This window comes from Pleurotus ostreatus (genome assembly GCF_014466165.1).
Source record: "Pleurotus ostreatus strain PC9 chromosome Unknown scaffold_1, whole genome shotgun sequence".
NCBI classification, from domain to species: domain Eukaryota; kingdom Fungi; phylum Basidiomycota; class Agaricomycetes; order Agaricales; family Pleurotaceae; genus Pleurotus; species Pleurotus ostreatus.
The window spans coordinates 2801015-2825628 of NW_023503156.1; the positions used below are offsets into that span (position 1 = coordinate 2801015).

The 24614-nt window shown below is 50.8% G+C and overlaps 13 protein-coding genes across 13 annotated transcripts; 7 read left to right on the forward strand and 6 right to left on the reverse strand.

Moving 5' to 3' along the window:
- Window positions 1-804: 804 nt before the first annotated feature.
- On the forward strand, window positions 805-4146 carry PC9H_001016 (uncharacterized protein; the record flags this gene model as incomplete). The annotated part of the gene is made up of 6 exons (XM_036770668.1): window positions 805-930; window positions 1082-1349; window positions 1448-1601; window positions 1795-1919; window positions 2097-2899; window positions 2980-4146. The coding sequence occupies 6 exons, from the start codon at window positions 805-807 to the stop codon at window positions 4144-4146; spliced, it is 2643 nt and encodes an 880-aa protein (XP_036636513.1).
- An 804-nt stretch (window positions 4147-4950) lies between these two features.
- On the reverse strand, window positions 4951-6793 carry PC9H_001017 (uncharacterized protein; the record flags this gene model as incomplete). Its single annotated transcript, XM_036770669.1, has 11 exons — window positions 4951-4982; window positions 5039-5147; window positions 5220-5501; window positions 5565-5652; window positions 5707-5795; window positions 5853-6130; window positions 6186-6228; window positions 6293-6336; window positions 6391-6487; window positions 6545-6654; window positions 6703-6793. 11 exons carry the CDS (start codon window positions 6791-6793, stop codon window positions 4951-4953), a joined length of 1263 nt encoding a protein of 420 aa, XP_036636514.1.
- A 396-nt stretch (window positions 6794-7189) lies between these two features.
- On the forward strand, window positions 7190-8612 carry PC9H_001018 (uncharacterized protein; the record flags this gene model as incomplete). The annotated part of the gene is made up of 5 exons (XM_036770670.1): window positions 7190-7352; window positions 7403-7593; window positions 7650-7907; window positions 7964-8040; window positions 8096-8612. The coding sequence occupies 5 exons, from the start codon at window positions 7190-7192 to the stop codon at window positions 8610-8612; spliced, it is 1206 nt and encodes a 401-aa protein (XP_036636515.1).
- A 186-nt stretch (window positions 8613-8798) lies between these two features.
- PC9H_001019 (uncharacterized protein) lies at window positions 8799-10482 on the forward strand (the record flags this gene model as incomplete). Its single annotated transcript, XM_036770671.1, has 6 exons — window positions 8799-9258; window positions 9311-9441; window positions 9501-9653; window positions 9706-9778; window positions 9830-10224; window positions 10276-10482. 6 exons carry the CDS (start codon window positions 8799-8801, stop codon window positions 10480-10482), a joined length of 1419 nt encoding a protein of 472 aa, XP_036636516.1.
- Window positions 10483-10571: 89 nt separating this feature from the next.
- Window positions 10572-15117, reverse strand: PC9H_001020 (uncharacterized protein; the record flags this gene model as incomplete). The annotated part of the gene is made up of 23 exons (XM_036770672.1): window positions 10572-10934; window positions 10988-11189; window positions 11283-11345; window positions 11397-11665; window positions 11720-11860; window positions 11911-12053; window positions 12106-12210; window positions 12269-12368; window positions 12423-12650; window positions 12701-12788; window positions 12838-12984; window positions 13032-13064; window positions 13118-13315; window positions 13373-13421; window positions 13471-13739; window positions 13789-13856; window positions 13904-13999; window positions 14048-14132; window positions 14180-14307; window positions 14352-14432; window positions 14490-14528; window positions 14582-14673; window positions 14724-15117. 23 exons carry the CDS (start codon window positions 15115-15117, stop codon window positions 10572-10574), a joined length of 3381 nt encoding a protein of 1126 aa, XP_036636517.1.
- A 141-nt stretch (window positions 15118-15258) lies between these two features.
- CCT4 (T-complex protein 1 subunit delta) lies at window positions 15259-17276 on the forward strand (the record flags this gene model as incomplete). The annotated part of the gene is made up of 9 exons (XM_036770673.1): window positions 15259-15321; window positions 15381-15426; window positions 15478-15530; window positions 15583-15672; window positions 15725-15976; window positions 16028-16285; window positions 16336-16811; window positions 16863-17097; window positions 17148-17276. The coding sequence occupies 9 exons, from the start codon at window positions 15259-15261 to the stop codon at window positions 17274-17276; spliced, it is 1602 nt and encodes a 533-aa protein (XP_036636518.1).
- Window positions 17277-17419: 143 nt separating this feature from the next.
- On the reverse strand, window positions 17420-18435 carry PC9H_001022 (uncharacterized protein; the record flags this gene model as incomplete). Its single annotated transcript, XM_036770674.1, has 4 exons — window positions 17420-17435; window positions 17485-17552; window positions 17608-17668; window positions 17723-18435. The coding sequence occupies 4 exons, from the start codon at window positions 18433-18435 to the stop codon at window positions 17420-17422; spliced, it is 858 nt and encodes a 285-aa protein (XP_036636519.1).
- A 136-nt stretch (window positions 18436-18571) lies between these two features.
- On the forward strand, window positions 18572-19280 carry RPL26B (60S ribosomal protein L26B; the record flags this gene model as incomplete). Its single annotated transcript, XM_036770675.1, has 4 exons — window positions 18572-18587; window positions 18745-18857; window positions 18918-19129; window positions 19178-19280. The coding sequence occupies 4 exons, from the start codon at window positions 18572-18574 to the stop codon at window positions 19278-19280; spliced, it is 444 nt and encodes a 147-aa protein (XP_036636520.1).
- Window positions 19281-19553: 273 nt separating this feature from the next.
- VMA8 (H(+)-transporting V1 sector ATPase subunit D) lies at window positions 19554-20464 on the reverse strand (the record flags this gene model as incomplete). Its single annotated transcript, XM_036770676.1, has 4 exons — window positions 19554-19710; window positions 19761-20010; window positions 20059-20251; window positions 20303-20464. The coding sequence occupies 4 exons, from the start codon at window positions 20462-20464 to the stop codon at window positions 19554-19556; spliced, it is 762 nt and encodes a 253-aa protein (XP_036636521.1).
- Window positions 20465-20634: 170 nt separating this feature from the next.
- Window positions 20635-21822, reverse strand: PC9H_001025 (uncharacterized protein; the record flags this gene model as incomplete). Its single annotated transcript, XM_036770677.1, has 5 exons — window positions 20635-20679; window positions 20733-20927; window positions 20979-21098; window positions 21155-21485; window positions 21548-21822. The coding sequence occupies 5 exons, from the start codon at window positions 21820-21822 to the stop codon at window positions 20635-20637; spliced, it is 966 nt and encodes a 321-aa protein (XP_036636522.1).
- A 177-nt stretch (window positions 21823-21999) lies between these two features.
- PC9H_001026 (uncharacterized protein) lies at window positions 22000-22567 on the forward strand (the record flags this gene model as incomplete). The annotated part of the gene is made up of 2 exons (XM_036770678.1): window positions 22000-22047; window positions 22103-22567. 2 exons carry the CDS (start codon window positions 22000-22002, stop codon window positions 22565-22567), a joined length of 513 nt encoding a protein of 170 aa, XP_036636523.1.
- A 79-nt stretch (window positions 22568-22646) lies between these two features.
- Window positions 22647-23418, reverse strand: BET3 (transport protein particle 22 kDa subunit; the record flags this gene model as incomplete). Its single annotated transcript, XM_036770679.1, has 4 exons — window positions 22647-22766; window positions 22819-23058; window positions 23108-23305; window positions 23350-23418. 4 exons carry the CDS (start codon window positions 23416-23418, stop codon window positions 22647-22649), a joined length of 627 nt encoding a protein of 208 aa, XP_036636524.1.
- An 83-nt stretch (window positions 23419-23501) lies between these two features.
- On the forward strand, window positions 23502-24612 carry PC9H_001028 (uncharacterized protein; the record flags this gene model as incomplete). The annotated part of the gene is made up of 6 exons (XM_036770680.1): window positions 23502-23537; window positions 23595-23632; window positions 23685-23863; window positions 23911-24007; window positions 24060-24483; window positions 24535-24612. 6 exons carry the CDS (start codon window positions 23502-23504, stop codon window positions 24610-24612), a joined length of 852 nt encoding a protein of 283 aa, XP_036636525.1.
- Between the last annotated feature and the right edge of the window lie 2 nt (window positions 24613-24614).

The following is a 24614-nucleotide window of genomic DNA, read 5'->3' on the forward strand; positions in this document are numbered from 1 at the left end:
CATGCGTTAACGACTCACTCACTCACTCACTCACTCACTCTCCTCCTCTTCCTCTATCTCCCTTCCGCTTCCGGGTTCGTTGATGAGTTCTACGATCGCCTGCTAGAGCTCCCTGCAAGTCCTACTGCAAGTTTCAAGTCTGTATTCCTGTTCGCTCATAAGCTGACTGCAGTGACGACTGTTCGAAGTTTCCGACATTTCGACTATTGCGTTCACGCTTTACTTTGCTTTCGATCATAGCATCTACTTATACTCCCTTTACGCTACCATCGTCTACGCCCTCGACGTTAACTTCAACAATATTAATCCTCTTTCGCCCGCACCTCTCTCCAGAGTCCAGCCCAACTCCTCCCCAGCACCCGTACCTCCTTCCCACCGGCCCGCGGCCACACCCACCCACCGGAGCCGCATCCAGGACCCATATCCGGTGCTAGGACCTCACGCCACTCGGAGTCGGGATCACAACCCAACACATCACTCATTCTCTTTCCCTGAGATTACGAGATTCCTCGCGCCACTCGATAACAAGTCACCGTTATCACATCCGCCGCGCACGACGCGGGGGCATAGGGAGCTTACGACGATCACGCGCACGCGCACGCACGAACTACAAACCACACTCATTGCATTCCCGCTTTGCATCTCCCCCACCCGCCACCCACCTCAACGAGTTCATCCACGGGACACCTGCCACCCACCCATATCCACACCCACCTCACATCTACACTCTCCAACACCCCGCACCCACTCATTCATTCAAACATTGAAACATTCACTATCCCCAAGATATCCAAGATATAAACAATGCTCACATACAGAGGCTTCTCTGCATGGATCGCATGCGAAGGCCAGCCCCTCCCCGAGTACCTCGTCGCGGTCGAAGAAGACGTGCGCCAAGTCTCGTGCTGGATTCCGAGTGAGGAGGGGAAGGTACGCTCATTCCTGCGCTGTAAATTTATGATTCCGCCACTTACCACTTACTCAACTTCCTCCCTTTCTCTTCCGCTCACACCCATATCCGTATCTCCTTCCACTCATGTAACCCCATATACCCCCATACATTTGATATCGACACGCGCAGTCCTTCGCCGTCTTCTGGCGCGACAACACCGACCCCGCACCCGCACCCGCCGCTCAGTCCACACAGCCTGCACAACCCGAACAACCCGCGCACCCCATCGACTCATGCGGCTTCATCACGCTCGACGGCCTCGTCGTCCCCGGGCGCTTCCTCTTCGGCTCGGGCACCGCGTCCAGGGCGGGCGTGCGCTCGGGCCCGAATACGGAGAAGCCGTTCGTGTTTCTGAGGGTGGCGGAGGAGGAGGGAGATGGAGGAGGTGGTGGTGTAGGTATGTTCGTTTCCTTTTGATATATGGTGTGGTGTGGTGGAGTTGGAGGGCGATATCGATGTGTCCTGATATTGATACTGATGACTGGTGCGTTGTAGACGCGTCTTCCTCTTCAAAGTCCAAGAAGGATTTGGGAACGATCATTCTGCGCATCAGGCGCGTGCTGCGCGTCGAGGGGTGCCCCGCGAACCCCATCAAGGCGGTGCCGAGCAAGGTGCTCGGGAAGAGGAAGACGGGCGATGTGGGTATCGGGTGCGTACTCTTTCCCTCTTCACCTTCATTCAATTACCCTCTACGATCTTCGCAATCCAATCCTATTCCAAATTCCATCCCCATCCTAACCCATGCCAACCCTTGATCTCCTCCTTCCAACATATCGCATTTTCTTCTGTGTATTTTATATCATGCTGACGGCGCGTGTCTTGGTGGGTGGTGGTAACTGTAGATTTGGCGACGACGTGCCGGCGTACTACCAGAGCCCGGCGACGTGGGAGGTGCAGCCCTACCCCGAAGACGCGCATCTGGGCGCGGGGAGCTATGTGACGTTCGTGTTCCGCTATCGGTCTGCTGGTGCGTTCCCTTCCTCTACTTACTACTCTACTTTCTCCTTCCTCTACTATCCTCTGCTTTCTACTTTCCGTTCGTTTCATCCTACGTCTTCTCCGTCGCATATTGCATTTCCACTCCACCGCCCCCCTTCCATGGATTTGGGATATCGATATCGATGCTGATGGTGATCGTGTACAGAATTCCTCGAGTCGCAGGGTATAATGCCCTCCCCGCGCGCGCAGCCCCAGCCCCTCGCCAGCGCCAGCGCCGCGGGCTCAGGTTCAGGTTCAAGCCACTACCGAACCAGATCCTCATCCGCCAAATCCTCGTCCACTGCTAAAGCAAAGGGTAAGGGCAAGGGCAAGGCGGAAGGGGGAGACGGGGGCGGGGGGACGGGGCTGGAGACGCCTGCGATGACGCCGCTGCCGATTCCTGTGCGGTCTCTGCCTCCTCCAACTGCACAGCAAGAGGCATCGGGCGCGCTGCCTGTTTATCCGCCTGTTTATCCTCCTGTTTATCCTCCACTTTCTGAGGTGCTGTCGCAGCAATTGGCACAGCAACAGGGAGGGACCGCGCTTGTAGAGGCATCGGCGGGCAGTGCAGAGGCGTCGGCGTCGACGATGCCTGTACCCGGTCCGCCTATGACGCCTATGACGCCCTCCCCGTCCGCAACTCCTGCTAATGCTGATGCAACTCCTACCGATGCAACGACGGGTGACACGACGACACTAAGGACTGGCGGTGGTGCGCCTGCGGTTAATGCTATGAGGAGGATCGTCAGTGCGCCGATTGTTCCCACTCAGCAACAGCTGCAACTTCAAGAACAAAGACTCCAAGGACAAAGCGAGCTAGAGAGAGAACGCGAGGGAGAACACGAACATGAACACGAGTCAGAAGTCCAGCACGGACGCCAACGGCAGGAAGAGACGTCTTCGGGAGCTGCGGGTGTTAGTGTGTCTCCGCCCAGGAAGAGGCTGAAGCAGAGTGATTTCTTGGCTAATGTACGAAGAGTCCCTCTCTCTTGATTTCCTACTCCTTTTCTACTCTTCCTATGTAACCGATGTTGATGATGGGATTGTAGGGACCGTATCGGATGCGCCGGCCCTCTGATATGAAACGCTCGATGAGCTGGAGGGCGCCGAATTCAAAGCCGTCGTCGTCCTCTACAACCACCTCTACCTCTGCCACATCCATTCCCTCGACTTCCACCGCTGCCTCTGCAATCACTACCGCGTCTTCATCGAACGACAACGCGAATGGTAGCGTCAACATCGCGTTTAACAATCCGTTCACGAGTGCCCCCCTTACACGGTCGATTTCGAATCCTCATCCACACCCGCAGCTTAATCCGCGAGCTCAACTTAATCCTCAAGGGCAGTCGCAGTCGCGGTCCCACACAAATGAGCACGCGGACGCTGTTGGTCTCGGGCCGACGCAGGTACCTCCTCACTCTCAACCACAACCGAATAATCACTCCCACCCCCACACTCAACAACCACAATCCCCAGCCCAGGCCCCGCACTACCGCTCTCAGCAGCAAACGCTCGCGCAAGCGCGAGTGCAGTGCCGCCATCTCCCGTACCGCCGCCCCTCGATAAACACGACGCGCGCCCTGCAACAGAAGCGGCAGCAGAGGCAGATGCAGATGCAGGCATCAGCGCGCCCCCCGCCCCCGTCGTCGTCGTCCCCGTTCTCGTCGTCGCCCGAGACGCCGGTTGCGGAGGAGTTTGGGCGCGCGGGCGAGGCGTCGGTTGATGCGAGTCCGGTTCTGGGAGGCGGTGGTGGGCGTGGAGGAGGGATTGGCGTTGGTGGTGTTGAGAGTGGAGATGGGGGTGGAGATGGAGATGGGGGTGTGGAGGCGAAGAGAAGGGGAAGTCGACGGATCGTGTATGAGGACTTGGGCGGCATTGGCCCGCGCGACTTTGGGTTGGACGACGTCGGAGGTGAAAGCGATGGTGGAGGCGAAGGCAGCGCGTCGAGCTCGCAGGAAAGCGCGCTCGGGCTCGGACTCGGGCTCGGGATGGGGATGGGGAATGGGCTGGGTCTTTCGTCGTTTGAGGGAGATCAGTTTGGGGGGTATGATTTTGCGGGATTTGGAGGGTTCGGTGGGTTCGGGGGTGGTGGTGGTGGTGGTGGTGGTGGTGGTGGGGAGGATGTTGGAGGGGGTGCGGGTGGGATGGGTGCGGGGTTGGGGTTGGGGTTGGAGGGTGCTGATCCGTATGGCGGGTTTTTCCAGAGTGGGTATTAGGTGACCGTGAGGTTGAAGAACAGGTGCAGCTCAGAAAATAACCCTACTGACACACCACTAACACCCTTCGACCGCGTCTACACCCGTCGAATGATGACTCCCACAACTCGACTACGGACGGACGGACGGACGGGCGGCCTCGAGAACGACGAGCGCATGGATGACTACAACAAGATCCCAACAAAAGAACAAGAACGAAACGCCACGAAATGGTTTCGCGTACATGCTATTCTGCTCTTCTGCAAATGCTTTCCTGCTATCTATCTCAAGAAACAACAAAATGTTTATATGTATATACTTTCTCCCTTCTCCCTTCTCCCTTCTCTATTCTCTATTCGCTATCGATATCTCCCCATCGAAACCCTGTCTATTGTGTCTATTGTTCGGTCATCTCGCTTTGTCTCGCTATCCTTGCTATGCTTTGTCTCCTGCTTACAAGTTCTGCTTATTGCTTACTATTTACTGCCCGTTGATGTCCGTTGATTGTGCTTTCCGCTTCATCGCTTTGAGAGCTGTTTTTGTATGATTTATGTCTAACTAGCCCGCCGGCTATGCTCCACTCCGTCGATGCCGACGTTGATGTTGAACGTTGACGTTGATTTTGCGTGCAAAACGAGTAGTTTATACGAATATAAATGAAGTTGGACTTTCGGATGAGACGTCGTATGCAGGGATGTCAGCGTTCAACGTTGGCGAGGGCCTCCGCATAGTTACATGGTGTAGTTGTTGTATTGATGTCGTATCTACATCAATACATCGTGAACTAGCTACGACGACGAATCACTTGCAAGAAACGCCAGGAGTTCATACAAGCGAGTTGATATAGTTTTCGATGTCTGTAAATAGAAGCCATAAGTTAAGTAAGTAGCAAGCGAGAGCGTATGGAACTCACTAGCGTATCCGTTAGAGGCAATAACCATGGCATCGTTCGAGTTGGGGTTCAGTCCGTGGGCCGTTTCATACGAATCCGGTATCCCATCACCGTCGCTATCTGTAGGAGCCTGTACAAGTAATGTTCAGCATTGGGGTCCGAGATACAAAGCACACCGCTCCGTCAAAACGTTGCGACTTACCGTGCCTCCAGCAATAGGCCCGGGCCCATTCATCGGTGCAGCAGCCGGGTCCGTGATCAGCGCCCCGACCTTGCCCAGCGACCCCAGCTCCGTATTGATGAGGTACGTGTCAACACGGTCGCGGGACTTGCTGGCGCCTGCGGACGCGCGCACTTTGGCGAGGGCGTCGGTGGGGCTGAGGAGGGTGTTGACGGTGGGGTAGGGGTATTTTGAAGATTGGAAGTCGACGGCGGAGTAGTTCTCGGTTGTGGGGGAGAGGATGAAGCCGTTGAGGGTGCCGTCCTACAGAATAGGAGGGTGATGTTAGAGGGAGGGGTAAAATAGGGAGAAGGAGGAAGTGCGAACTTGGTCAGGATCATAGTAGTTGTTGGAAACGAAGGTGTGGAAGTTAGCATTTCCTCTTGTGAAGGGATGGATAGTCGTCGACGGTCCGCTGAACATTGAGTCAGCCTCCGTAGAAGGTGACTCGTGCTGGAGGTGCTCTCACCTGATGAAGACGTTGTTCAAGATATTGGCTTGTGACGGGCCGTCAGAATCTCCAGCGATGTAACCTCCGCCTCCACCCCAGTTGTAAACCTACAGATTCTTCATCGATGCTCATCAACGCATACTCATTGTCAAGCTCAAACTTACGACGTTATTGACAAACTCGTTGACGCCCTTAACCTTCGGGTTGCGTGTCTGGTTGTCGATGTACAAGGTACGGATGATGCTGACACCGCCAGTCGTCTGCATCAAGCCTCCGCAGGAGTGAGTTTGCAAGCCTTGAGCTATGATAGAGTCCGATATGGTGACATTGGACACGTCGCCGTTGATGGAGAATGTTTCGTCGCGGCCCCAGGAAACGCTGACATGGTCGAAGATCATGTTCTCGCCGTTTGCGATAGTGATGGCATCTTTCCCGGAGTCGCCTACCGAGTAGGATTAGCGAGGTTCCTCCAGCCAACGTGGAGAAAAATTCTTTACCGCCTCTGCCCATTCTGTAGCGGATATAACGTGTTATTGTGTTCTATGCGGGTCGAAACGAGTCAGTGTGGATGGTCCATACACCGCTGTAACTTGGATTCACTTACCGAAGCGGCAGAGTATGATACACCATTTCCGTAGATGGTGATACCTAGAAGAGGAATGTATTTATAGCTGTATACGACCAAGGAATGATGCATCTTGCCTTGCCCCGGTGCCGTTTGGCCAGCAATGGTGACACGGCTGCTGATGACAACGCGGGAGTCAATGTTAATGACGCCCCCGACGGCGAATACGACAATCTAGTACCGGGAATATGGTCAGTGGTGTTCCATTGAGTGCCATGCGTAGCTGCTCACTCTGTTCGATTTGGAGACAGCATCGCGGAAGCTTCCAGCACCAGAGTCGTTGAGGTTAGTCACCACGTAGACACTTCCCGTTCTACCACCGGTCGCCTGGGCACCAAACCCTGCTCGAGTATAAGAATAGGTCACGTTGGATTAGCCGAAGGGCTTACCTTCAGCTCCGGGGAATGCGAGCAGTGCTGCCGCACTCTGAATCAATAGGCAAAGGACTGGAAACGTCAAAATACAGCGGTAGTAGGCCATGTCGCTGCGCTGTCAGCGCAAGTATGGGGAGGGCTTTTATACCTGGGTAACGCCCTCGGTAATATTGAAGGCTCGTCGTCTCCGGCGGCCCATCCTCAGCCGCTGCGGGTGATCAACGAGATCTTCTGTGCCCCCGGTGTGGGGACGTCGGTGCTAAGTGCCGGACATATAATGGTACAAGCTCGGGAGTTTTGGTTTCGTCTCATCGCCATATGCACCCTGGTCACGACAGCATACTGGCGGGCCGTCGGTAGAGGAGAAAAGGAAATTGATCGGAAGTTCTGGAACTACTCGTTTGGAAACCCCGCGAGTGATTGTTTCGGAGGACGGAGGCAAATACCGTTGCGGTCACGCTCGCAGGCTCCAGACGCTTGTTCACTCCGTCGAAGTCTCGCTATGCCTCACTCCCGGTCTCTGCTCGTACTACATACATGGCCGGGCTGCTGGGACCTGCCTTCGTTTGATCCCTCGTGTCTGGCAGCTATCCTATACCTCCAGCTCGTCCTACCAAACAAATTCGTCATTGAAGAATGCACAAATCCCGACTTCTCACCCTCTGGTATGTTTTGAACGCGTTTGTAACGCGGATAGGATGGCTTAAGGAAATAGGGCAGCTACCATACTTGTCTCATGGGACACAGATAGTGTCTACGTTACCATCTATCGTCAAATATGTGTCAAAGCTGAAGAAAGTCGACGGCGTGAATATTCCAGACATTGACAGTGTTCTTTCGCCAACGGAGAGGGCAACGAGCGTGGCTTGGATCTCACATGTATCTACGAACATGGGTGACATTGTGGTAGGCTCTTCCTGGCACACGAGATAACATTCCTCTCAGACTCTAAAATATTTAAGGCACACATGTTCTACTCCCTGGAGGATAATTGGACGAAGACGCTGCGGCCTCACTTAGCGGCGATGCAACCAATTCCACAGCGATATTACCTTCCCGATAGAATACGCGCATCATACCGTCCACGGCTGGAAGCCGCTGGACTCTGGAATTTGCCTGGAATCGAGCAGCAGGAGAAGAAGCCATTCGAGAAACCAAAGGCTAAGGTTGAGCCCGAGAACTTGAAAGAGAAATATGTTCGCGTGTTCGAGCGACAAAAGGTCTGTCTATCATTGACTTCCGTCCTCTACGAGACTGACATCTGGCACGGTTGTAGGTTGAAGAGAAGGCTAGTGCCTTGTTCGATGTCTACGCCAGACTACTCGGAGACAAGCAGTACTTCTTCCAAAGCCAGTGTGTATACTGAAGCCAGCTTACGAAATGATTTCGTGTTTAATGTCTGGACTAGGTGTACTACAGTTGACCTGTTACTTGCTGCTCATATCCTTCTTCTCATAAAACCACAATTCGCGGACCCACTTCTACAAACCCTTCTCCACGAGCGATACCCACAGCTCATCGAGCATTCCGAAAGAGTTTTCTCACAAACATCACCTCGAGATGTGCGAATCGTGAAATCCAGCCCTGTATATTCGACAAGGTCTTTATTTGCGCTTCCCCATCACGCGAAGAGTGCTCCTCGAACCGCGGGGTCGGACGAAAAGGCAGCTGAAGAATGGAAATATACGAAGATGCGATGGGGTTGGTTTGCTCTAGCCGGCGCTAGTATAGTGTATTACGGTATACGGAGTGGTATAGTGGGTGAGTTCATGCGGCTCTATGCACAGCTGGAAGCTCAAGAACGGCTCGCTGCAGTGGTTGCGGCGGAGGAGATGGATGAAGAGGATGAGGATGAGGGTGAGGGCGAGGAGGTCGAAGATGAAGAGGAGGACGAGGAAGAGGAAGAAGAGGAAGAACACATATGAGTAGGATAAAATACGGGTCTATGATTGTTTGTGTTATAAACTTTCTCGAAAGTACTCACTTTAAATAAGAATCAGAAGAATCTCATGAGACACCAGTGAAGACCGTGACTGGCAAACGCGTGGGAAGGTCGCGTCTCCCGAAGCGTATCCCTAGCCTGCGACTAACGCATTCACTCAACCTCAATTATGGACGAAGACCTCATCGTGGTGGACGATGTCGAAGCTTTGGAAATGCAAGGAGCCACGTCCGGTACCTCAAACGGAGTATCAGTCCCGCCAGAGTCTTTCTACCGCACTAGCCATCGTCCTATTCGACAAGCTGCAGAACATGCCCTCGCGAGTACTTCACGGCTGAGAAGCAGTACACCTCTATACACAGACAGCAATGAACGAGCAACTCGGTCTTCGACTGCGAAGAATAAGCCCCCACCTAAGCTGAAGTTGAAGCTTAGTGAGAAGGCCGCAGCGCAAGCCCCTGGAATGTCGTTTCTGGGCCCATACGACCGCGAGCTGGATTCAGATGACGAAGAGTTGTCGTTCGAGGAACAGTTCATCCTTCGAATGCCACCAGGTGAAGACTGCGAGCGTCTACGGAAGATAGTTGCTTCTCGGGAGATACCCAACGACGTATGGTTTAGATTCAAAGGTGAACTAGCAATATGTTCGATAGGTTTAGATATCCTAATGCCTGTAACTAGACTCGCGTCGAGCTCAGTTCCATATATCCAATACGACATATTCTGCCAAACTTGTGGATCTTCCCTGTATAGTGGAAGCACAAAAGACCTTGGACAATAAGCAGATGTTCAAGGTGGCCGACATATGTCAGGTCACTTGCACCCATAATAATCAGACCTCTGTCCTCATTTTGATGCTTTATACCGACAGATGCTTGTTGTGGAGAACACGGTAGAAAATGAATCCTCGACGACATCGCAATCCAAGAACTTCAATATCGACGACTTCATATGGCCTCACGGCATAACACCGCCCCTACACCATGTACGGAAGCGTCGCTTCCGTAAAAGAGTGAACAAGCGAGTACGTTTATACCTGATTTAATATGTGATATTCTTGCTCAGAACGCGACCAGACGATAGAAACGGTAGAACAAGAAGTCGAGCGTTTGCTTGACGAGGATGCAGCCGCTGCCGAGGTTCAATATGGTGAGGCCTATACTTGTCTCTGAGAGCGGTTTCCCTAAAATTATCGGGCAGAAATTCTCGAGAATGTCAATCCTGATCTTTCTGATTCCGAATTCATCGAAAGAGCAGAACCCCTGGATGCTCCTACTCCCGCAGTCTCTGACGGCGGTGACCCTACTACGCCCGGTCCTGACGGAGGTGACATGGACGGTGACGAAGATGAAGAGGGTGAAGGCGACATAGATGAGGAGCTTGCAGCGGAGTTGGATATGGCACTGGGTGACGAAGGAGGAGAAGACGAAGACGAGGAAGAGGAGGATGACGATAGCGAAGAAGAAGATGAGGACGATGAGGACGACGAGGATGCCCAAGCAAGAAAACTACTGAACGAGGAAATTAGAGATCTCGAAGCCGCTGTTGCAAAGAAGAACCACGAGATTGCTAGCTCTGCTAACCCGCTCATCAAGGTCAGCTTCAATATTATTTTCCTAGGTTCTGACTAATTTTGGATACCACAGAAACGGTTCGAGGATGCTCTGAAGAAACTATCAGGTGATCTTGAAATGAAGCTCGTTCAGCGCGAAGAAATGAAGGAGAAGCAACGAATGCGAAAAGATGGGGCTTCGACGGACGGCGAACCGGAAGTTGTTGCTGGAGGTGAAAGCACTAGGATGGTTATTGATAATGAGGATGAGGAGGGTGACCTCTTTGGCTCTGATCCATAAGGGTGCTTTGAGCTTGTCCTGACTTTGGTACATCGACCGTACTTGTGTATAGATTAGGTTCATCAAATTATAAATTTGCGATAATGGTATTACGATAACGGGGTGTTGCACATTGAGCATGCATCAGCATCGATGGCATTCGCAAATGTGCATACCCGACACGATAGGAAATTATCCTCCTGCGGCGTCACTTCCCTGGAGCTACTGGGTTGGGAGGAATGACCCCCTAGGAGCGTGCCACCAAACCCACCACCCTCTTCGCGTTTCCTCTTCGTAGGCGGACTGACCTCGGTATCTGAGTCTATATCATGTACTTCACTCTCCTCTCGCAAGTCGAGGACATCGTTTGCAAGAATGGACAGATCTGCTACACTGACTCCGTTGTCCTCGAGCTCGATATCGCGATAAAACAGTCTCTGACAAATCGTAGGAATACTCATTTGAGTTTGTACCTGCCAGCAGGGCTAAGTCAACGACGACTTGCAAGCTAAACAGTGGAACTTACCATGACTTTTATATCTTTCACAGTGGTTTCCTTTGTGATACTGAACCTTCGCTTTTCACCCGAGTCTTTAGCTGTCCGTAGCCGTTTAGAAAGTCTCGCTCCTATCTGACGAGACCCGTAGGTAGCGGGCTTCTTGGAAGCTTGAGAATCCTCCTTCCCAAGTAACCGTACTGTGATGTCAGTGGAGGTCCATGCAGTGCGCCTACGGTCATGTAAGTGACCGAGGGTTCACCAACGGACAAATTCCCACCTTTCGAGGCGACAAGGAGCGCAGAATTGAATGCCACAGACATACCGAGGCAGTTGCTCGTCGGGTAAAAGACGCTTCTCTATAGCGATGACAGGCTCGGCAGTGTATCTGCGCAACAAGATGAGCTTGTTTTTCGTTGACTTACCTTCATTTACTCACAACTCCGATAGTACCTGCCAGTCGATCATCTTTATGATTGAGAGGGAAGAGTCCATATCGTTCGGGCAATTGGCATCGAAATTCAGCAAGCCATGTGTGCAAATGAAGGGTGTATTATCCACTCGATTTGGTCGAGGATATTCCGAGGGCTTGGATAGCCACTGACGCCAAGAGCGGATGAATTGTGCAGGAACTATTGCGCAAGGGACGTCCTCGAGCAGGGCCATATTACCATTTAAAGCGTTATCGTACATATGCCGAAGACGAGCCTGTGAAGTAATCGATTCGTCTCAATTGTAGGTCTCGAACAAAATTGCACTTACTTTCTCATCTTCCGCTTGCTTGCGAGCCGCAAGCTTGTGCTCTTTAGATTCGTGGATCTCAGCTTCACATATTGGGCAGGGTTCAACATTCGTAGACAACGGTGCCCAAGATGGAAATAGCTCTTGAAGTAAGCAATAGGCCTAGTCACCGTATTTGTTAGCGGCTTCCAGACACTTCGGTCCTTTTTTACCTGAGCTCCTATTCGAACGCGTTGGCTGGTGTTCATGGATAAATTGCCATGCTCGCAGCGAACATCCGAGGCGTAATCGGGTGCGTCCGGTGACGGGTCGTCCTCGCCTTGTACGTGCATTTTGGGCTTCACCAGCCGCCAATCTACAGCAAACAGGTAAGAGTTGGGTGATTGCAATGTTCCTGTTGGACAAACCTCGTAACCAAGGCTTTGATATCCAGTAACCCGGCTCCTCCAAGTCATCTTCGGCTTGGTCAACACTTCGTACGAGCTTGGGATGCTGGATTTGGTACAAGCGGTCTTGATGATAGATAGATCACTGAATCGATACCCAGCTGTTCGTTAACGAAGCACTTACCAAGGAAAGACTGTGCCACGCAGTCAGGACAAACATCAGACGGTGTCATTGTCGGCTCGAACACGCAATTCGTAGTATTCGCGATTTTCTGGTAAGCCACCTACAAGCTTGTTCATCAACTGTGCTAGTACGGTGTGTCATTCCGCCGGTGTACCTGATTGATCTGCTTCATGAGGGATGCTTTGGTTGGATCTAGACGTTTGTGAATACACAGGATATCGTCTGTGACAAGGGACCATGTTCCCGATGCTGCATTGATGATGATTCCGCCTTCTGCATCGTCAGCTTGCTTTTGTAACTTAGACTTGTCTTGGACAGAAGCTTCGATGCAGTGTTTCGCCAGCCAATCTTTAAGGACATTGGCACTAACGATGATGGATGGCTACATTACTCAGAGATCAGAAAAAGCGATGCCATCATGAATTGCTCTACCTGAGAATCAGAAGTCACGTTCCAGGATTTGAATATGTTGACAACGTTTCTGCGCAGGTCATTGAAGGCGCTTTTGGCTTGTTGCTTTCTGGGAACATCAGGGACTTAAGCCATCAATCAGAAGCCGCAGCACGTACTTGACCTGAAAGGCCTCGCATGTTTGATCATGAGAGGCATTTAGTGCCTTTACCTGTTCCATGGCGCTCGCCGGGGGAACTGGAATCTGGCCTTCATCCCCTTCGCATGTATAGATCAACATGTATGCATCCTTAGACGATATGACGCTAGAGTAGGTGAATCGGTATGTTCGCAACGAAGTCGTAGGCTTTACCTAGGATCCGCAACCTGTTTATAAACCACTATCCTATATGGGCATCCTTGAGAACTTTGAGCTTACGGAGAGAGCCGAACACGTACTCATCTTCGCTATCGTCTACTCTCCGACGTTTGAGAGCGTTCCTAGACATGCGACGACTGATTAGCCACCATGCCAAAGCGAGAGCGATGTCATACTTCTTGTCACGATGGTCTGCGACGCCATTTGCGTTGGACTTCATCTCTGGATTGTTGATCTTGCTAACAACTTCGTCGTTGAATTGAAACCATGTGTTGCTGCTATGAATGGGTGGAACACATCAGAAGTCATGCTCGCCACACTACTGTTGAACTCACGACGAGTCAAAGACTTGTGCTTCGTAATGACCATGGTATGCGCTGGGCCCTGCGGCAGACTGGGTGAAATGCATTGTGGATACCATAGCTGAACGAACCCTTGTGCAACAGTATCCCACGTAGGTTATATGTCTTCGATCCCGGTTCTGCGTCTGTTGAGTTGTTTACACGTTCAGCTTGAGAGCCAAGAAACCGACTCATGTCCAAAGTCTTTGGGAAAGAAATGGCATGCTTTGATTTCTTGCGTTCCATGGACGATACGTCGTACACAAACCTGAGTAAGGAAAAGTGCAAGACTGGCGGGAGTTCGCGGAGTTCTGTGTACCGGGTAGCCTCTTGAAGAGTTTCGCACTGAGGGCAAAGGTACCTGGTGATTTACGTTACCAGTTGGTCATGCACACCTCGTCGAGACTGACCTGTTATCGCCTTGTAGCTGTTCAGGTTTCAGCAGCGCCTCAATGCGCTCCTCAAGACTTGAGTTTGCCTATTAACCTGTGAGTAGCCGACAAGGGGCTTAATATTTTGACAGACCTCAAGGTTGATTTCAATCTCAAGGAAAGTACTTGGACGCTCTGAACGATAGGAACATCGGTCGCAAACGGTGCCATATACTTGCTTGCCTTCAAACTTTGATGAGTTAGGATAGTCAAATAAAATGCGTGTAGAAGGGTGTACCTGGTCTGCTACAAGCGATTTCAAAGAGGGAGCTGCTTGCTTTCGAAATTCCGCGTCTAAATGAGACATAAACAATTTCGAAAACCTAAGGCATGTCAGTTTGATGTCACAACAAGAGTCAGTTTGAGTCACTCTTGGGCATCTTGTTGTTCTGCTGTACGGATCTGCAAGCTCTCTACAAGCTTTGTTGGGTTGAACACGCTTTGAGTGCATTCTTGCAATGCAGCAAATGTATATTGCAGTTGAAAAATGGGGGATTCCTACTGGTAATTAGTGATGGTCTCGACGGCGCCTCGCTAAGTACCTTGTACTTGTCCTCCGTAGTGTCCTCTGAAGGTACACACTTATATACACCAGCTCTGAAAGCAAGATCCCTGAACCAGACCTGCGAATTGCAGAAATCAGCCCAGGAAAGAGTCCAGGCATAAACAACAATGTGAACCTGAAGGAACGCGTTTGCATAGCATGTAGCACCGAGATTCTTATGCCCCAAGTGGATATTAGATGGGTTATACAGTGGAGTAGCTCGTTTACCTTCAGTCCTACAGGGACATCGGGGTCTCTAGAGTCCAACAGGGGGTCTTCACCCATGGCCATCATCTTGAGATATTCCTTCCATGCTGCACCTGACGAACTATAAAGCTATGTGCGAATAATGCTGGTCCAATGAACTCACCTTCTTCCGCAACCCACGTCTCCTGACCCAAGTAGTTCAGGCACTTCGGATTATTCTTGCAGGCCTTCTTGCTACATTCAGGTTGACTCTCATCGTCCGTAACGATAATGACATTGTCATCATTATTCCCGTCACCCCCTTTAGAACTCTCGGGAACTTTGGTTTGACTAGTATCACTAAATTTGTTGCTGCAGAAGGGATATCCGTTCCGCGAGCTGAATCCACACGCCGCTAAACGATGTTCATGCGAGATCTTGTTCACATCTTGAATCTCGGTGTCAACCCAGGACCAAGGCGAGTGCATAGGCGTTGCCAGGGCGTTTCTTTGAAGTTTTTGGCCGGCAGGAAGGCCTTTCGCCGGTGGCGACGCGCGCCTGCGACGCTTTGGAGGCATGGGACCTACTGAAGCGAGTATAACAAGTGGTCGAACGACGTGACTGCTCGTGGGCGCGTCTGCGTATATGGCGGAGTTTGAATGTCATAGGTCGACGCGAATTATCACTTTCGATTGGACGCGATCAGTCTCTTCGCCAACATGTCTCGTCAGCAAGCATCGTATCAACGAGCTACAGGATCCAATGCATCCTTCAATGACAAGGTCAGCCAACCTGCAATACGCATACTATGGGCTCGAATCAATCTGTTCTTCGAGTTTAGGGAAAGCCAATGGAACTGCGATTATCCAATATGACGGCGGCCAAAGGTAAGGCCGGCCTCATCATCATCTGTTTTGCTATGCTTATACATTCTCTAGCTATTAGCGACGCCGTGCGGACATCGCTGGGTCCTAAGGGAATGGACAAGATGGTATTACACGCCATTATCTTCCATGGGCAAAAGATTCAAGCCATTTTGTCAGATCCAAACCTCCAAGGGCGAGGTCATTGTCACAAATGATGGAGCAACAATACTAAAGAGCATTCAGGCTCTGCATCCTGCAGCAAAAATGGTGCGGATCCTTTCCTTGATCGTTCGCCAATTTCCCTCATCTCCCCCTTTAGCTGGTAGATTTATCTGCCGCGCAAGACGTTGAAGCTGGTGACGGTACGACCTCCGTGGTGGTACTGGCCGGTAGCTTTCTAGGTGCTGCAGAGAAAATGTTACTGAAGGGTATACACGCCACGATCGTCGCCGAGGCTTTCCTCAAGGCATCTGCTAAGGCTGTGGAATATTTGACCGAGATATCGACCCCGGTGGACTTGAACGACAAACAAAGCCTCCTTCGTGCTGCTAGCACCTCTCTTAACTCCAAGGTTGGATGTCATCTGCGTCGTTCTGAAGCTTTGACTAAGCGTGTTTTCTAGATCGTCTCGCAGTATTCATCTACTTTGGCACCAATAGCTGTCGCTGCTGTGACTCGCCTTGTGACCCCCACTTCATCCAATGTGGACCTTCGGGACATTCGCGTGGTTAAGAAAGTTGGGGGAACAATCGAGGATACGGAACTAGTGGATGGTGTTGTTCTCAATCAAAACGTCGTGGTTGCCGCTGGCGGTCCCACACGGATGGAGAAGGCTAAGATTGCAATCATCCAATTCCAACTGAGTGCCCCGAAGCCCGATGTACGTGATGGGCCTTTTTCGCTTCGCCGCACACTTACATTCATGAACAGATGGACAACACCGTAGTCATCAACGACTATCGCCAAATGGACAAAGTCATAAAAGAAGGCAGACAATACCTTCTCAATATCTGCAAGAAGATCAAGAAGGCCAACTGCAACGTCCTCCTCATTCAAAAATCCATCCTCCGTGATGCCGTTGACGACACATCGCTAAACTTTCTCAAGCGGCTAAACATCCTTGTCGTAAAAGATGTTGAGCGCGATGAAATAGAGTTCTTGTCGAAGAGCTTTGGCTGCAAGCCCGTCGCAGACATCGACGCCTTCACAGAGGATAAGCTCGGTTATGCCGATCTTGTGGAGGAGGCCTCGCATTCTGGTGTCAAAGTCGTTCGAGTTACGGGTGTCAAAAACCGAGGCCGCACAGTGAGCATCTTGGCTATGGGAGGGAACAACCTAGTTGTCGAGGAGTGTGAACGGAGTCTACACGACGCTCTCTGTGTCGTAAGATGTCTTGTAAAGAAGCGGTGCGATTCATTCTCCCTCGTTTGTATTCCTACTCATGACCATGACCTTAGAGCCCTCATTGGTGGCGGAGGTGCTCCTGAGATCCACGTGTCTCGTCTACTGGCACAATATTCCCAGTCGTTGAGCGGAATGGAGGCGTACTGCTTCCAAGCTTATGCCGACGCCCTCGAGGTTATCCCAGTGACCCTCGCCGAAAATGCTGGACTCAATCCTATTGCCATCGTTACGGAGCTTAGAAATAGGCACGCACTGGGTGAACGAAACGCAGGCATCAATGTCCGAAAGGTGACAACATTTCAGTATGCCATAGGTGGATATACTAACACTATTCAAAGGGACTCATCTCGAATATCCTTGAGGAAGATGTCGTCCAGCCGCTTCTGGTATCGACCAGCGCGATAGAACTCGCGACCGAGACAGTGTGCCTACTACTCAAAATCGACGACTATGTACAAACACGATGATACACTTACAGAGAATGACAAAACTAATATAACTGATTGGTGTTTGCCCTCTTGACCCAAAGGCGACCGCATATATGTCAGCACTACCACAAAAGGCCACAGAAAGTAGAAGTTCATAACACGAGTCTCTCAAGCGGGTAGGTTCAGCAAAACCGGTCACTAGTGATATAATCAGCCCACCGCGAGCTACGCGCATGGAATAACCAACCTTTTCAGTTTTGCCCGTCTATCTAACATGGCTTCTGCGAGGCGGCCTTCTTTGCGAGCACGTTTCAGCTATCAACTAACAGTTAGTTTTGAAATCTGAAATTGCATCACATAGCAAACGTACATCTTTCTTATCGTTGGACGAAACAACGCTCCGCCCTGCTCCCCACGCTTGGTACACCCGGCTGATGAGTGAGATGTTAGTATTCGCTTCACCGATGAACGAAGGATGCTCGTACTTGGTGCCTGCTTCATCAATGTTTGAAGGTGCTATAGGACCCTCCCTCTTCTTCTTCTCCTCTTCGTTAGCTTCCTTCTTGTACTTGTGCTGAATCTTAACCCAAAATCTCTCCCCAAATCCAACTTCCTCACTGTCGCCCCTCAGTTGCAGAGAACCTCCAGCAACCTCGTCGACGGAGAGATATTTCTCGTAGATATTCATAAAGGCCACCATACCGTCTGGCAAGATCACGGGTGTCCACTCTTCCTGCGGTCCTCTCGCATCTCTGTCAGCAGATACAAGGCCGTGCTTGTCGCAGGATAGGAACTTCCCTTCACCAGTACCAGTTCTAAGGTTGATAGTTGGGGAACCAGCAACTCGCGTTGTTACCCAGACCTGGGATACATCGGTAGGTGTTCTATCCAGAAGGCTCGGGGGGTCGGAACCGTCTTCGGGCTTGTCTTTGTCCAATGAGTGTAGGATAATACGGTTCGTAGTAGAGCTGTAATTTATTGACAGTGGTGAGGGATCGGAGGGGTGGACAATGAAAGTAGGACCGCGTAGTTCATTAGGATCCTCAGGAAGTACCCATGTCTCAGGATCTGTATCGTCGTCCTTGCGTCGAGTACGGCTGGGTCCATCTTCACCGTCTTCTCTTTTTCTCTTCTTCTTGGTCTTGTCGCCCTTGAATTTGAGCTTTGAGCGTTTTGGTGGAACGTCTGTAGACGACATGGAATGACGAGCGATTAAGCGCCTGAGCGTCAATTACAGTCACTCTTGCGTAACACTGCTGTCACAGAGCACTGTCACGACTCATCGAAAGTTTACAGACGCTGGCCTCACCGACAACAATCCTCAAGATCCCGCCATGAAATTCAACCCGGGTGAGTAATGCTGCTCGATAGCCCTGCCGAAGTGTTGCTGGGACTGGACTGGAAGTGGTGTTGGAGGAGAGATTGACGTTTGGGTGGTGGATGCAACATTATCGACTTGGATGGGCTATCCTACCAAGTGCAAGCTTCTGACCTGATATTGCTTCAGACGTGTCCTCCTCCCGCCGAAAGGCCCGCAAGGCCCACTTCTCCGCACCCTCTTCGATCCGACGAAAGATTATGTCTTCTGCGCTATCGAAGGAGCTCCGGGCCAAGTACAACGTAAGTTCAATGAACGAACGGATATATCCATGAATTAATGGATCTTGCGCGCCATATTAGACCCGCTCCATACCTGTACGCAAGGATGATGAAGTCAAAATCGTCCGAGGCAAATACCGGGGACGGGAGGGCAAAGTCACCCAAGTTTACCGCAAAAAGTGGGTCATCCACGTTGACCGGGTTCAACGCGACAAATCCAACGGCGCCACGGCCCCCATTGGCATCCACCCTTCAAATGTGGTGATCACCACCATCAAGCTCGATAAAGACAGGTTAGCAGCTCTCGTTTTCTGGTGAAATATTGACTAATGAGTACATAGACGGGCAATTCTGGAGCGAAAGGACCGCAAGAGTTCCACGGAGAAGCAAGATGTTGAGATGGTCGACGTGAGCGCTTTGATTCCTCCCGTATACTGCACCTAACGCAATTGAATTAGTGATATGTTCCTCCTTTTAACGCTTCCCTTATTGCATGTAAATCCTGCTATGATGAACCATGTATCTATGCACACCCCATGAACAGCGAACATCTCATTACATGGCAACTACATCGCGTATTTCTAGAACACACCAGGACAAAATTACAACGTGTGTTCAGCCACGCCAGGTTCAAGAGATATGTGACCTGAGTTTGATAACATATGTGTCAGAGTTGTACAAACGAAGGGTATTGAAACGGAAATCCTGGCTAAAATGCTAGAATATCACATCGTCATCTTTGCTACTCAACAAGTCCGTGGCTGCCGAGTCGTCTGCTGTGAATATAGCTTCCTCGTCAGGAGCTCCCTTCGCCGCCTCTTCTAGTTGTCTAGCAGCAGTGTCCCGTTTCTTCTTGCCCTGGACCTTCTTCAATCTATCTAGTGGATCAATGAAACATTCTAGAGTCTATGGCGAAGATCCTACCTGAAGAACTCCTCTCGATCCATCTCATCCAGCTCGCTCATGATATACTTGATCGTGTTTTCTAGCCTGGGCATGACGACATGTTCGATGGCGTTGACTCTTCGGTTGGTTGCTCGGATGACTTCGTCGAGAATCGTAAAGGCTGTCTGTAATGACGCAAGTTCGACCAAGGTTTCAATTGCCTTCGCGTAGGTTTCTTTGGCTTTCAGCACCTGTTGCCCTCCACGACCCAGACCCGTCAGGTTGAAATCTATCTTGGTGATTAGCACAAACCCTGACTAGGGGTGGGCACATTGACCTGATCCCGGTACGCGATCTACTTCGAAGGCCGGGAGCACCACTCCGGATACGTTCTCTTGCTTCGTCTTCACTCTGAATGTAGCCTGCTTCGCTTGTTCTTGGACAAGATACGAAATATCTCCCGTCGCATAAGTCACTTCGGCCATTGAGAACGATGCCAGCTGCATCACGCGTCCCATCTTCCTCTTCGCCTGAAGAGATGTCCAGAATGTGGATGGTTAAGCGTATTGTTGTCGGCGTACCTCATCAACCTTGCGTAGAATCGCTCTGAACCTCGTCGTTAATGCATCTCGCTTCTTTGCTAGCAGCGAGTGACCTGTTTGTGCACCCTTCAACCGCAGCTTGGTGTTCGTGAGCGCCATGCGTGTCGCAAAGATATTTTCGCGAGCTCCTGATCCAGACATGGTAGATTAGAGAACGAAGGATTGTACGGAAAAGAGGGACGGGGAGAGATGTATCATTTCGGTAAGTCACTCAATAGCCAATTACGTAACCGGAATCAGTGTGTAACTCGGACAACTTGCTACTGCCACTAAGCTATAGGCTATGTACCCCAGGCAAAACGACAAAATATCTATGCAATAGTATATTTGCCATAGTTCTTCTGCGGGTCGAAAACCTATGACCGTTCTTGTCATTCGACGCAATTGACACGAAAGAGCACAATCTTACCTCCCAACGCGACGCAGGAAAGATGTGCTTGTTGCGTTGATAATAGCTTCTCTCTACAACCTTGCCGGCGTGAGATTCATCCTTCTCCTTTGTAGCATCGGCGAGCAGTCGCACATCATCGTGAACGTCGAAGTTGAACAGGGGTCCAGATTTACCGCGTGCTTTGTTCACGATGAAGTCGTAGAAAGTGTAATGCTTCATGGAGGCTTTAGCACGATGACAACGAACTGAACCACTAGAACTTACATGTGGGATGATCAGATCCTCCTTAACATACATCAAGTTATCAACGCTCACGCCTCTCAGCTCAGGGAATTGCTGACGGCACTTCTCAAGGAAGAATGATATAGTGTCCCCCTTCTTGCACTATATAGAGCACGTTAGAAATGCAGCACAGCGAGGAAAGACAATCATCGACCCACCGTCACACTCTTTCGGTGTCCACTTCCATCCCAAAACGAGTAGACCACTTCAATCTCCTCCTGCTTGGTTTCCTCTTGGATTCTCAACCATTCTTGCCTCAGTCGTTCTCTTTCCCTCCTTTCTGCCTCCTCGCGGTCTCGGTCTGGGAGGAAAGACGTATCGACATTGGGGTTCTTGCGGAACTTCCCCTTCTTTGATGGAGGGGCTGAGTCGTCCTGGCCCTTGCTGCTATTTGTATCTTCGGCATCGTCCTGCCCTTCATCGTCCATAGCAAACGACAGTGTGGATTTGGCTGCCTTCTTCCTTTTCCTTGCCTTCTTTGTCTCATCTCTAAGCAAATTCTCCACCTACTATTAGCCATCCATTCACGTTGGACAAGAGAAACCACCTACTTAAGGTCATTGGTGCGAGCAGCCTCGCGTGCTTTGGCCTCCTCCAGCTCTCTTCGCTTCTGCTGGAACTCTTCCAACCGAACGAGTCCGACAGTCTGATTCTTCAAGTGATCTTCCATGGAGTCATTTTGTCCAACGAAGCGGTTAGACGACGGACGAGCTTTCTCAGTTTCGTTGATGAGGTTCTGTTTCTGCCGCTCAAATTCCTGCCTGAGTTTGTCGCGCTCTTTAGCAATAGCATCTTCTCTGCGGCCTTCCGCTGGGTTGGTTGCCATTTTTTTGGAGTGAGGTTCGGTGATTGCAACTTGGGAGAGGCGAATTTCGTATTGACTTGTTGTAGTTGGCAGTTGAAAGGAGGGGCCATACGATTGACGCTGGCGCTCAAATTCACTAAAGCGCTCGGAGCGTAACTCCTCTTTCCGTTTACTCTTGTATCTTGCGCGAATTTCAGTATGGTCCACATTTTGGGCGTAAATCTGCCTGACAGTCAACTGACGAGGGTACGGACCACTTTTATACGTCTCACAAGGTTATAACTAACTATTTCATCTCCAGTTCGCCTTGACCAATTTCTATGGGATAGGGCATAAAACCGCACATCGTCTTTGTGCACGCCTCCAGATTCACGACCGGTGCAAAGTTAGAGAGCTCACACCATTCCAAGTGACGAGTCTGGCTTCCTTCCTCTCCTCGCCCGGCACTTCTCCACCGATTCCGCGGTACCCCGTCGCGCCTCCGAACTTCGTACCTCCTTCACCCCGAACGTCTCTCCAACCTCTGCAAGCCAAGCTAGAGGCTAAACTAGCGGACAAAAAGGGAAAGGGAAAAGGAAGCGATCCTTTGGCGAACTTGAAGATAGAGTCGGAACTGCGCAGAGAGATCAGGGAGAACATTGCTCATCAGCGGATGATTGGGAGTTATGTCGGGAAGCGTCACGCGATGCATCTGCCAGTCAGAGGGCAAAACACCCAAAATAACGCAAAGACGGCCAAGAAGCTCAACCGGTTGGAGAGGTATTAGGCTGTGATTCTACTAGTGGAATGCGGGTCGCGTCTGGTATTACATTGTGGCTACAGCAATAAATTCTTGTATGGCACCTCTAGTCGTCTCCTGCTGGTACTTCTTCCTCCAAATACTTCAACAGCCTCACTCTTATGTCCGTGCTTTCGTCGCCGCGCAACACGTCAGAAACAAATTCAACATGAACCTGCATTTGAACCTATATCGCAAGGCCATAAGTTGGGAGCGCATAGATCAGAGCGTCGACTGACCATTTCCAGTGCGCCGCGTAGGACCCCACATAAAACATTACTGAACCATAAACCACCTTCGAGAGCCTCCTCTGGCAGTTCCACAAATTCAGCCAAAGGGTTCTCGTCCAAGGTTAGTGTGAACCAGGGCCCCGATGTCGCAGGGTTACCACCAGTGCTAGTTGGGCGATTGGAGGCAGGGGCGGTCGGAGGAGAGTGGGTGACGGTCGGGGTGATGTTCAAGAATGATTTAAACCCGACCTACCAGACTTCAGATTGTCATGATTGGTGAAGTGAACGCACGACTCACTTTCGATACTACTTCTCCGACCTCTCTGAAATCGGCACATTTGCCCAAGTTACTCTTCGCTAAGAAATCCTCTATCAGCCTAGTTCCGATGTTGTAGCCCATTTTCTCCAGTTGCTTGTTCACTTCGGCGTAATCCTCATAGTCCTGGATCAACTGGACCACCAAAGCGCCGTATGTAAGGGCGAATAGCTCTGCATTCTGAGGAGGTCAGCGACCGTTGGCAACGATCTGGGGATGCTCACAATTTTCTCGGTTCGTCCCTTCCAAAGGTCCTCGCCGATGCCCTTGTACTGCTTGCTTGTGGTCGCCATATGATCGTGGTGGTATATGACCGCGTCGCCGTCACACTTCGAGAAGCTGTCACGCTGCTAATTACTTTTAGAACTGTAACATCATGTCGCGACCAGAATTGCAAGCCCCTCCGGAAATTGTATGTCCTCAGCACTATTAGATGAATCTACGATCACTTAAATTTCTGTTTCGATAGTACTATGGGGACATCGAGGCCAAAAAGTACACAAAAAAGTACAACGCCTCCATTTATCGCTGCTTTTATCTTCTTACACGGCTCATCCAGCACCCGTAATCAACAGATCCAGGCCGACATGACCTACCGAGCCCTGGAACTCTTAAATCTACCACCTGATGAACCTGCTTTTCTGCTCGACATAGGATGTGGCTCCGGATTGTCAGGCGAAATCCTCACGGAAGAAGGATACATCTGGGCCGGTGTAGACATCGCTCCTAGCATGCTAGGTAATGCTTGCCATTTTTTAGTATTTCGTGCACTCAAACTATCGGAGAGGTGGCTTTGGAAAGGGAGGTCGAAGGGGATCTCTTCCTCCAGGATATAGGCCAGGGCTTTGGGTTCCGACCAGGTAGCTTCGATGGGGCTATCAGGTTCGCATAGTCTTCATACACTCCAGTAGGCCCATACTCACTTATGCTGCAGTATATCCGTACTTCAGTGGCTCTTAAATGCTGAGACGTCTCACCCCACATCCTCACCTCCGCATCGGCTCAGTCGATTCTTCACAACGCTGCATTCCGCCCTACGAAATCCGTCTCGCGCTGTCTTCCAGTTCTACCCATCCTCGGATGATCAGATACAGCTAATAACATCATGCGCACTCAAAGCGGGATTTGGAGGAGGCATCGTGGTCGACTATCCCAATTCCAATAAAGCCAAAAAAGTGTTCCTTTGCCTATTCGTTGGTGGAGGCGGACAACAACAAATGCCCAAGGGACTGGAAAGTGAAGTAGAGGAGGATGCTCGAGCGAGATTCGAGCGGAGAAGGGAGAGAGTACGGAGTAAGGATAAAAGCGGGAAACGAAAGCACATGAAGGACAAAGATTGGATTCTTCATAAGAAAGAGGTATGTGATGCATATTAAGCACACACTCGGCGTTACTAACATCTTGCACAGTTGTACCGGAAACGTGGAAAAGAGGGAGTCCCGAATGATTCTAAGTTTACAGGGAGACGACGACGTCCAGCCTTCTGAAC